General features: G+C 52.7%; 2 protein-coding genes across 2 annotated transcripts; one reads left to right on the top strand and one right to left on the bottom strand.

Annotated features, from left to right (window-relative positions):
* Positions 1 to 33: 33 nt before the first annotated feature.
* Positions 34 to 1,261, bottom strand: POLR2I (RNA polymerase II subunit I). The gene is made up of 6 exons (XM_056136560.1): positions 1,050 to 1,261; positions 917 to 971; positions 591 to 664; positions 421 to 495; positions 280 to 331; positions 34 to 141 (listed from the first exon to the last, which is right to left on the bottom strand). The coding sequence occupies exons 1-6, from the start codon at positions 1,106 to 1,108 to the stop codon at positions 79 to 81; spliced, it is 378 nt and encodes a 125-aa protein (XP_055992535.1). The 5' UTR covers positions 1,109 to 1,261; the 3' UTR covers positions 34 to 78.
* A 431-nt stretch (positions 1,262 to 1,692) lies between these two features.
* On the top strand, positions 1,693 to 10,616 carry TBCB (tubulin folding cofactor B). Its single transcript, XM_056136546.1, has 6 exons — positions 1,693 to 1,890; positions 2,235 to 2,378; positions 5,746 to 5,842; positions 6,500 to 6,691; positions 10,100 to 10,172; positions 10,355 to 10,616. Exons 1-6 carry the CDS (start codon positions 1,777 to 1,779, stop codon positions 10,467 to 10,469), a joined length of 735 nt encoding a protein of 244 aa, XP_055992521.1. The 5' UTR covers positions 1,693 to 1,776; the 3' UTR covers positions 10,470 to 10,616.
* The last annotated feature ends 706 nt before the right edge of the window (positions 10,617 to 11,322 follow it).

The following is an 11,322-nucleotide window of genomic DNA, read 5'->3' as shown; positions in this document are numbered from 1 at the left end:
CACCTGAAACGCATGAACAGAAAAGAGTATTTATGACACGTGGGGGGGGGGGCGGGGGGCGGGGGCGGCGGTAGGGGCTCACTCGGTCCAGCGGTGGCCGCAGTGCGGGGCTGTGCACACGTAGTACAGGCGCATTGCGTCCTGGCAGAAAGGGGATACAGTTACGAATGAGGTCACCACCAGTGTACCACGGGGTAAGGTCCTGCCCAGGAACTGCGTTCCTCCAATACTGACGCCCCCGGCCCCCACAAGGCTCCCGCTTTCTTTTCCGCCACTCACCTCGGCCCGGGCACTGTGCGACTGGAAAAACACCGCCTCCTTGTGGCCGCACCTGCGGGGACCGTGGCCGTTCAGAGCCCGCCGGAGCCCTTTCCCCTCCCACCAACCTCCTCCAGCACTGGGGGGACGATCTCGGCTCACTTTTGGCACGGGTGGTCTTCGGTCCGCGGCAAGGTGGGGTCCTGGGACACGTCGGCGATAATCTGGGTCAGTTCGCTGAAGGAAGGGGGGGGGGGTGGATCATTTCGATTAGACCCGCCCCACGAAAGCCAACAACGCCCCTCTTCCCACGAGCTGGTGCCACCACTCACTCCACTTCGTGCGTGATTTTGTTGACGTAGATGCAGCTATTATCGGCTTCCTGCTGGTAATCGCAATTCCGGCACTGCAAGAGAACGAGGGTGGGGGTCACGGGAGACCCCCGATGGGGCGGAATGGGCAAGCAGGACCCTCCCCTAAGGGGCTAGGGAAAAACGGTGTGTCGGGTCCTCCTGGCGGGAAAATCGGGGCCAAGACCCGCCGAATCGAGGGTGGAATGAGTCGGGGAAACGTAGAGTGGGCTGAGGGAGTCCGTGCTGGTCTGGCAATGAAGGGTCGGGGGAGACGCTCTCCCGGCGCCCCGCGGGACCGCACTCACCGCGTAGAGCAGAATGCGGTTCTCCTTGTCTTCCTTGGGGTAAAGCATGTTGTTGCTGTGGGGAGGAGGGTCAGAGGTCAATCCAGGGGCCAGTTACTCACTCCCCTTTTTACACCCGCTTCCCAGGCCTCACCATTCTTGGCAGAACCGGATACCCACGAAACCGGGCTCGTAGGTCCCGTCCGGTTCCATAGCGACGTTCCGCCCGCCAAGCGGAACGCGCTTGCTCTGCCGCGCGACCGGTCGCGGGAAGGGTCAGGCCAAGCAGCTTCGCCAAAAGAGGGCGGAGTTGCGCACACGTTCTAGTTCGTAGCGGTTTCACGCCCGGCTCTCTGGGCCGTTTTGATTCATTATTTTCATCGATCCCTCCTTCATATACTAAAGTAATCAGTTATAACTTCTGGGCCTTGCCGCTCCAGTTTACAGAATAACACGGCGCGAAGGCCGGGAGTACGCGATCTAACGAAATTCGCAAGGCAGTCGGCGTAAAGGCAAGAAGCCATTGCTCTCTCGCACGCCGAAGAGTGCACATGCGCATTTCCGCTCTGCGGCCGGGGAGCGTTTGCCAGTCCTTGCTCTCGGCTTCAGTCTTCGCCCGCCCTGGTCGTCCCCAGTAACGCTATTGGAAGAGCTGTGCGCCCTGGAGGGCCTCTCAGGATTGGCTGGGCCTGCTGAGGAATTCTGGAGAGCCCGGCGGTGGAGGAGCGACAGCGCCGATTGGTGGGCGCTCTCCACGGGAGCGCGTGCATTGGCCAGGCCGGGCTGAGGGGCGGGACTAATATCCCAGAAGCAGCGGCGGCGGCGGTGGAACCGGCGTCAGGCGGCTGACTGGGCTTTGGGTCCCGGCAGGGCGCGGCGAGATGGAGTTAGCGGGGGTGTCGGCGCCTACGGTCACCGTTTTCATCAGCAGCTCTCTCAACAGCTTTCGCTCCGAAAAGCGGTATAACCGCAGCCTCACGATAGCCGAGTTCAAGGTGTGGCCGTGGGGGCGTGATCCGGGGAGGCGGGACGCGGGCTTGAGGGGGCGGGGCAGGAGAAAGATGGAGCGGCTTTCCCAGTGGGGGCGGGGCCTCGGGTAAATCCGAGATGGTGGCGATTGGGCCTGGGGCCTCGGAGGGGCGGGGCCAGTGGGAGCCAGGTGCTGTAGCCAAGGGGGCGGGACCAGCGAGGGTCTGGGCCCGAGAGATACGGGGGGGAGTCTTTGATGATGGTATACCCTCCTGGTTGATGCTTTGATACAAGGGACGAGACTCAGGTCAGAGGACGGGCCCACTTACAGATTTTCTCCCCCACCCCATCTCCTGCCCTAACCGCTCAGTGTAAATTGGAGCTGGTGGTGGGCAGCCCTGCCTCTTGTATGGAACTGGAGCTGTATGGAGTTGACGACAAGTTCTTGGGCAAGCTGGATCGAGAGGATGCGCTGTTGGGCTCATACCCGGTAGACGACGGCTGCCGCATCCACGTGAGGCTTCCCCTGACGGAGATCCTATCCCTGCCCTTCCTTTTCATTCAGCAAATGCTTGCTGCCCTTTACTAGTTGTGATAACCAAGATAGATCCTGCCCCACAAGTCCAGGATGGAGAGAGATAAACCCATTACCAGAGTGACAGCAGCATGTTCTAGACTGTCTAGGGAAAGACTCCGGCACCTGACGAGTTGCCGGTTGTGCACGGGGCAGGGCTGGGTGGGTGAAAGAAGCCTGAGCTAGGGGGCTGGAGCAATAGCACAGCGGGTAGGGCGCTTGCCTTGCACGTGGCCGACCTAGGTTCGATTCCCAGCATCCCATATGGTTCCCTGAGCACCGCCAGGAGTAACTCCTGAGTGCAGAGCCAGGAGTAACCCCTGTGCATCGTAGGGTGTGACCCAAAAAGCAAAAAAAAGAAAGAAAGAAAGAAGCCTGAGCTGAGGCCCGCAGGATGAGGCGAGGGTGCAGGTGTGTGTGAGGTGAGGGAATATGGATGCAGAGGCCCAGAGTGTGAGGTCGGTAAAGGTGGATGTGCTAAGCAAAGCCAGAAGACAGAAGGCCTTGGTGTTTCTCAGTTCAAGACATCCTGCTTTTCTCTTTCTCCTCCATTTCTTAGACATCCCAAAATCCTTTCACCTCAGGGCCTTTGCATGTGTTATCCCCATGCCTGACTGGTTCTTTCCTGTGGTGCTGGGGGTGCATTCTGTCAGTGTTCTTTTCAATCTGTTTTGTTTAGGGGGCCACATCATGGAGGACCATAGGGATTGAACCCATATGCAGAACATAACCTGTTACACTGTCTCTCTGGTCCTGTAAATGGTTCTTTTTTATAGACCCACAGGTCTCCCTCCTTCCCTCCAATCTTTGGTGAATTGTAACTTTCCATGGGCAAGGCCTGCTTGACAAAGATGCAATTGGAAACTCCACTCTTTCCTGCTTTGATTTTTGTGCTTAGCTATTATTACCCTGTGACATACTGCATTTTTGTCCCCAGAGACAATGTCTAGCACAGGGGCTTCAGCAGTAGTACAGTGGGCAGAGTGTTTGCTCTGCATGCCGCTTACATGGGCTTAATCCCTAGCACCACTTATGTCCCCCAAGCCCACCAGGAATGATTCCTGAGCACCGCTGTATGGGCAAAGAAAAAAATAACAGTGCCTGGGGGCTAGAGCAATAGTACAGCAGGTAGGGCGTTTTCCTTGCACAAGGCCAATCCCGGTTCGATTCCCAGCATCCCATATGGTCTCCCAAGCACCGCCAGAATAATTCCTGAGTTCAGAGTCAGAAGTAACCCCTGAGCATTGCTGGGTGTGACCCAAAAACCAAAAAAAAGAAAGAAAGAAACAATGCCTGGCAGAGAGAACTAAGTGAATCATTCATTGTTGAGTGATGAGTAGCGGCCATAAAATAGATTTGGAAGCTGACATGATGATCCCAGTTTTGTTGAGCAGGAAGCTGATTTTCAGTATAGGTTTTTAACCTTCCTGAGAGTGAACAATAGAGCTAGTATTTTTTTTCTTTTTTTTTGGTTGTACCCATGACGTATATGATGTGCCAAAACAGAGTAACAAGTGTCACAGTGGAGACGTTACTGGGCCCGCTCGAGCAAATCAATGAACAACGGGAGGACAGTGACAGTGACAGTTGTATTTTGGGCCACACCTGGTGTTGCTCGGGGCTTACTCCTAGACTCAGGGATCACTCCTGGTGGTGTTCCAAGGACCCATATGGGATGCCAGGGGTCCAACCCAGGTCAGCCACATGCAAGGCAAGCACCTTACCCACTGTACTGTTGCTCTGGCTCTACAGCTTGTATTTTTCCTTCAGATGCTGTAACTCCAGAAAGCTAGAGAGCTGACTTTTTTTTTTTTCCTGAAATGCTACAGCTTGAAGCCTGGACCTCACACGTGCTCACTGAGCTCCATCCTCAGCCTGAGAGCTGGTTCTCTCATTCTGTTAATCAGTATCTGTTCATTGAACGTCTGTATTATGATGTCAGGAGTGTTGCTGTGAGCCAAGCTGAGAAAGTCTGTGTTAGATCTGTGCAGTGAATGAGGTCTTTGTTAGCTTACTGTTCACCAGAACGAATGTGGACGGTCAGTGAAATGAAGATTGTGCAGGAGATCAGGTTGCTGGGAGATCCTATTTGGTGGGGGTTCTGACCCATTGGGGGTCTAGGAGGACTTCCTGGAGAAGGAATTGTGTGAGGAGAAACCTGAAGAACAGGAAGCATGAACTGAAGAAGGAGAAAGAGTGCTCCTGGGGGAGGGGAGCTCCCGCTCCAGCAGGGACTGTGCCATAAGGTGGTATGACTGGGGTATTCACAGGTCCCCTCAGACTTGAGCATGGAGGATGGACTGGAGGGCCAGAGGAGAAGGACAACCAAGGAGGTTGTTGCTTCTGTCCTTCAGAGAAGGAGATGGGGGTGGGGAGAGAGCTCAGAAGCCTGAGTGTATGCTTTGCATGCGTGTGGTCCCCCAAACACTGAGCTGAGTCACCCCAGATTGTTCTCTCTACCCCCTCACCCCCCCACCACAAAGAAACAAACCAAAAGCAACCTGAAAAACACAAAGAGAGAAGGTGAAGGGAAGCCAGGGAGATAGCACAGTGGGCAAGGTGCTTAACTTGCATGCAGCTGACCTGGGTTTAATCCCCAGCATCCCATATGGTCCCCTGGGCCTGCCAGGAGTATTCCTGAGCACAAAGCCAAGAGTAAGTCTTGAGCACTCCCAACAAGTTGCAAAAAAAAAAAAAAAGCGTGTTTCAGGACTGGAGAGATAGTGCACAGGGTAAGGCCCTTGCATGCAGCTGACCTGAGTTCAATCTTATCACCACATATGGGCCCCTGACCATCACCAGGAATGATCCTTGAATGCAGAACCAGGAGTAAGTCTCAGGCAACTCTTGGTATGGCCCAAAACCTCAGGAAAAAACGAAAAGAAGAAATGTGTTTGGAGGTTGCTTAAGGGCTGGAGCACATACTTTGCATGCAAGAAAAATCCTGTCCAGCACTGCAGGGTCCTCCACTCACTGCCAAGCCACCCTCAAGCACAGCTGGGCGTAGGCCCTGAGCACTACCAGGTACCAGCCCACCCCCCCAAAAAAAGAACTGTTTTTGTCGAAACAGAGATAGTACAGGGGTGAAAGCACTTGCTTTGCATTCAGCCAACCCATGTTTGAATCCTCAGCTCCACATATGGTCCCCTGAGCACCACCAGGGGTCACTCCTGAGCCAGGACTAGTCCCTGAGCACCTCTGGGTATGGCCAAAAGAAATCCAGGAGAGACTTAATTGCCCGACCCCCAACTCAACCCACCGCTCTACCCTGACGCCCGCATCCCCACTGATCACCCTCTTGCTACAGGTAATCGACCACAGTGGTGCGCGCCTGGGCGAGTATGAAGATGTGTCCAAGGTCGAAAAATACGAGGTGTCACAAGAAGCCTATGACCAGAGGGAAGGTACGCGAGAGCACAGGGATGGATGGAGCTCTGGGTGTCAGGAAGAGCGGGTGCTGTGGTTCAAGGTTTTGAGGTTCTGGCAGAGCAACGTTGGAGGAATCTGTGGTGTGTGCAGCGGGACAGACAATCTGGGCGTGGCCCCATGGGAGTTGGGATGCAGGGGGCTTGGGGAGCAGACAGGCCAGGAGAGATTCTCAGACAAGTAGAGGCAGACAGACCCATGGAAAAATGGAGGGACCTGAGCAAGGGTTGTGGTAAGTTACTAGGGTTTCAGAAAGGAGGTGAGGAAAGTGTGTGGAGGGGACAGGGTATGGGGGTCAGTGCAGGAACCTGGAGACAGACCAGAGCATGTAGTGTGCAAGACTAGGGGGCCTCGGGGCTGGACCAGGGTGTAGGAAGGTGCGGTAAGGAGAAGGCCAGGCCCCACGCCTTCTGCTTCATTGCTGGGTTGTGGGGGGTCCCAAGGTTCTGGGGAGAGGCCAGGGCTGCAGCAGGAAGGTTGGGGAGCAGAGGGGGCAGGTGTGTGCTTGGTCACAGCCCTGTGAAGCCCAGAGCTTAAACATTTCTGAGTGTTGATCCTGCATGGGTGAAAGGTCATCTCCATCTGTACCCCGAGAACCATATCTGACTCCGTCTGTGGGTCCCCTGTTCCCCCAGATTCAGTTCGCTCCTTCCTGAAGCGCAGCAAACTGGGCCGATATAACGAAGAGGAGCGGGCACAGCGGGAAGCTGAGGCTGTCCAGCGCCTGGCCGCGGAGAAGGCCCAGGCCAGCACCATCCCTGTGGGCAGCCGCTGTGAGGTGCAGGTGCTTGGGCACCCCCCGCGGCGGGGCACCGTCATGTATGTAGGTATGTGCCCATGAGCCGACCATGTCAGGGAGCCAGCACCCAGAGCTCCCAGTCCAGCAGGCAGACAAGTCCTCAGTGAGGGCAGCAGCCTCGCATGTGCAAAGTGGCGGGCAGGAGGGCTTCCTGGAGGAAAGGGTCTCTGAAGAAAATGGAGAAGTGAGCAGCGAGGGGAGGGAGGGGGAGGTGATAGCTAAGGAGGGGTCTCAGGGAGGGCTAGGGGGGAGAAATGCAGACTAGTGTGGGTTTAGGAGGGCATGTCCAGCAGTGCTCAAGACTGCTCTTGACTCAGTGCTCTGGGGTTGCTCGTGGCAGTCCTTGGAGGACCATATGATGCCAGGGATTGAATGTAGGTCTTCTGCATGCAAGACATGAGCTCAACCCTTTAAGCTTCTCAGTCCCTGAATTTTTAATTTGGGGAGGGGGCTGGTTTGGGGGCCACAGCAAGTGTGCTCAGGGCTTACTCTGTGCTCTGGGTACCTTAGATGGTACTGGGGGTTGAACTGGGGTTGGTGGTATGCAAGGGAAGCACCTGAACCCCGGTGCTGTCTCACCAGCCCTTACTGGGTTGTTAATTGTTTGATAACAACTCTTTTGTGATAAAATTCACATACCATCTCCTCATGTCTTTAAAATGTATAGTTCAGGGCCCGGGGGAATTGTATAGTGGAGTGGGAGCTTGCCCTGCACATGGTGAACCTGAGTTCAATTTTTTGGCATCTCATATGGTTTCCTGAGCCCACCAGAAGTGATCCTTGAGTGTAGAGCCAGGAGTAAGCTCTGAGCACCGCTGGGTGTGGCCCCCAAAACAAAACAAATATAAACCCATTTCTCATCCTTACCAGCACTTTGTCCTTTTGATAAAGGCCATCCTCAGGGGTTTGAAGTGGCACATTTTGGATTTGAGTTGGCCCTTTGGGAGGGCTAATGATAGCATCTCTGCATATGCTTAAAGACCATTGATATATTGTTTTGGGGAATATGTCTATTGAGATCTGCTGCTCCCCGATTTTTAGAATTACAGTTTAGGTAACATGGTTACAATCATGTTAGTGTTTATGGTGTTGATATGCAAAGTTACTGCACCCCCACCCCATCCCCAAAGTGGCAGAGCCCCTCCACAATCCCTGTGCCTTCTAGTCTGCCTCTTCACTGCCTCCCATCCACTCCTTGCTGCTTGGTGAGCTCAGGTTTGTCATCCACAGCTAAAGGTTTATCATCCTTCAGTACAGTCTGTTCCTTTGCTTTGTCTCTGCTCCTTAGGTGAAATCATTCGGTATTTGTCCTGTCTCTGACCTGTTCCACTTAACATGATACCTTCCAGTTCCATTCACATTGCAGCAAATTAAAATATTCAGTTAGTTCATACAGCTGCATAGTATTCCATTGTGTGCATACGCACCACAGCTTTTTTTGGTTTTTGTTTTTTCTTTTAATTTTGTTTTAAGCTACTTTCATTTAGTTCTTCTCTTCATTCACTAGTTCATTGGTTGGGAAACTACGGGGCGTGAATGAAGGAAGATGCATGCCCAGGCTAGTTTCAAGTGGCTTCGCTTGCCCAAAGAAAGTAATCAACGCCCAGAGCAGTGTACCACAGCTTCTTCATTGGTCTCAGACATTTGGGTTGTTCCCGTACCATGCTCTGACCCTCACGCCTTTGAAAGAAATTGAGTTGCATATCCATTTGCATGAATGACCTCTTATTTTCTTGATTTATATATTTCTTTGTGGTGCCAGGGATGGAACCCAGGTGTCCCACATGTAGGGCTGCCTTTACCGCCAAGCCACCTCTGTGAGTCCATCACCATTTCTTTAAAGGGCCAGTAGTCCAGGAGAAAAAGCAGTGGCCTGGCTCAATCCCTAGTTACTGCCCAGGGTCCCCTGAGCATTGTCAGAGGTTACTTCCCAGCACAGAGCCAGGAAGAACCCTTGAGCACAGCTAGGTCTGACCCAGAAAAGTAAATAAGTAAATTTAAAAAGACCCTGTCTCCAAATACATTATGAGGGGCTGGGTTGTTAGGACATGAGCATGTAAACTCAGCCCCAGTCAGATTATAAGTTCTTTATGGTGTCTCTATTTTGCAAGAATGGGGTTGGGCCACACCCAGCAGTGCTCAGAAGTGGTTCTTGGCTCTGCGCTCAGGGCTAACCCTGGCAGTGCTCTAGGGACCATCTATGGGGCCAAGCATTTCAACCAGAGTAGCAGCTGCCAGAACTGCATGCCAGGCAAGTGCCTTACCCTCTTTACCGCTTCTTCGGCTCTTTATGTATTCTAAATACAGTTTCTGTTCTATTGCTCTCAAAGGTCTTTATATTGTCTTTATATAGTTTGTTTTATAATTCTGTAAATCCTTTATATTGCCTAAATACAGTTTCTGTTTTGATTCAGTTTGATTCTGGGACCTCCCCAGAGAGCTGATGGCTGCCCAGTGGGACTCAGGTGCTCTAGTACTGTTTGGGGGTTCAAACCTGGGGCCCCATGGGCCGCAGTAATAGTACAACAGGTAGGACACTGTGCCTTGCACACAGTTGACTCGGGTACAATCCCCAGCATCCCATATGGTCCCCCAAGCTCCATCAGGAGTGATCCCTGACCCTGGAGCCAGGAGTAAGCCCCAAGTTCCGCTGGGTGTGACCAAAAGCCAAACCAGCCCAAACCTGGAGCCTTGTCTGTGCAAGTCACATGCTTCAGCCCTTTGAGATATCTCTCCAGCCCCAAATAGTTCCTTTACCAAATACATCATCTGCAAATTTTTCCTCCAATCCTGAGGTTTGGTTGTCTTTTCACGTTTTTTTTCTGAGAAACATGTTTATTAATTTATTTTTTGGTTTTTGGGTCACACTCAGCAGTGTTCAGGGCTCTGCACATAGGAATTATTCCTGACAGTGCTCAGGGAAGCATATGGGGTACAAGGGATATTGAACCTGGGTTGACCATGTGCAAGGCAAGTACCCTACCCACCGTACTATCTCCTCACCCCCTGTGGGTTTTATGCTGAATGGCATGGGCAGCCATTGATTTAGTACAAGGCTAATTTAGTACAAGGCCGTGATACCATATCCCTTAGAGTTTTACCAAGACTTGCTAGTATTGAATGAGTAGGGGGCAGGAGCAAAGAGACTGGGGCAGGGGGCTGCTGGACAATTGATGGGCACCATCTGGGGGAGGTGGGCAGCAGGACTGGTTTCTAGTAGGACAGGCTCACCTTGGGGCTGAGCTGCAAGCTAAGGTTTCTGTGGTCAGGAACCACAGATTTATTTTTTTACTCCCTTTGGTTTTGGGGGCCACACCCTGTGGTATTCCGGAATCACTACTGGTGGGCTCAGGGGTCCATATGGGGTGCCTGGGATGGAAGCTTCTAGGCCACACGCAAAGCAAGGGCCTTACCCACTGAATTCTGTCTGGCTCAGGAAATACAGATTTCAAGCCTGGCTACTGGGTTGGCGTCCGCTATGATGAGCCGCTAGGGAAGAACGATGGCAGGTAATGATCCCCAAGCGGAGTGGTGGCGGTGGTGGTGTGCGCACGTGAGTGTGTGTGTGTGTGTGTGTTTCTGTGCAATTGTGTGCGTATATGTAAAGTGCACATATATGGCTGAGCCTGCTCGGACTAGCTTCTGGGGCAGGGCCCCCTCTAATCACTACCTCTCCCATTGTGCCTTGCAGTGTGAATGGGAAACGCTACTTCGAATGCCAAGCCAAGTATGGCGCCTTCGTCAAGCCATCGGTGGTGACAGTCGGGGACTTCCCTGAAGAGGACTACGGGCTGGATGAGATGTGACAGTCGGACAGCCCAAGGCGTCAGTCCCTGAGTTTCCCTCCCTCTATGTCCTTGGCCCTCTCCCTCTCCTAGGTTTTATCTTATTTACATATTCATTGCTATAGATTTTTTTTTTTAAGACTTATGCATTAAATTCTCTGCAAAGTGTCGGGAGACTCTGATTAGGAAGTTGGGGTGGGAAAACAGGGGCCGGGCACAGGAGATGTTGGTCAGACATAGCTTTGTGGCCACTGGGGGCTTCAGAACCGTGAGACTGAGACTGTTCTTTGAAATTGAGTCTTTCCTATAGTGACCTGTGGCTCCAGCAGTGAAGGGCAGAGTGGTGTGACTTAAATAAGATGGAAGTTTACTTGTCTCTCATGTAATCACCAAGATCTAATAGAGGGACCCCTATGTCAGAGGCCTGTCTCCACCTCATTTTGATCACTTGATCACTTGACTTCCCGTTAATCGTCGATTTGCTCGAGCGGGTGCCAGTAACGTCTCCGTTTGTCCCTGTCGCGTGCTAGTGTAATCCAATGGCGTCAGTTTGTTCTTGGAACATGAAGAGCCTCAAACCGATCATTCATGATCTTGATGAAGAAGTCTGACCATCTGGAAGGTGGGTGGCCACACGGTCTTTTGACACCCCGTGGAATCCAGTCGGTAACTGCTCTAGTCCAGCGGTCATCCAGCTGGACACGTAATGAGATTTAGAGATGACCGTTAGAGATGACCACCTCATTTTATTTTTATTTTATTATTTGGGGGGGCTCTTACTCAGCAGTGCTCAGGGCTTATTTTTGGCTCTGCCAGGTAAAGCCATGTTAATGCTCAGGGATTATGCCTGGCGGTGCTTGTGAGACCTTACGGG

The sequence above is a fragment of the Sorex fumeus genome, unplaced genomic scaffold (genome assembly GCF_029834395.1).
Source record: "Sorex fumeus unplaced genomic scaffold, SorFum_2.1 ptg000122l, whole genome shotgun sequence".
Lineage (NCBI taxonomy): Eukaryota > Metazoa > Chordata > Mammalia > Eulipotyphla > Soricidae > Sorex > Sorex fumeus.
Note: the sequence above shows the minus strand (reverse complement) of the source record. Positions and strands in the feature narration are given on the sequence as shown.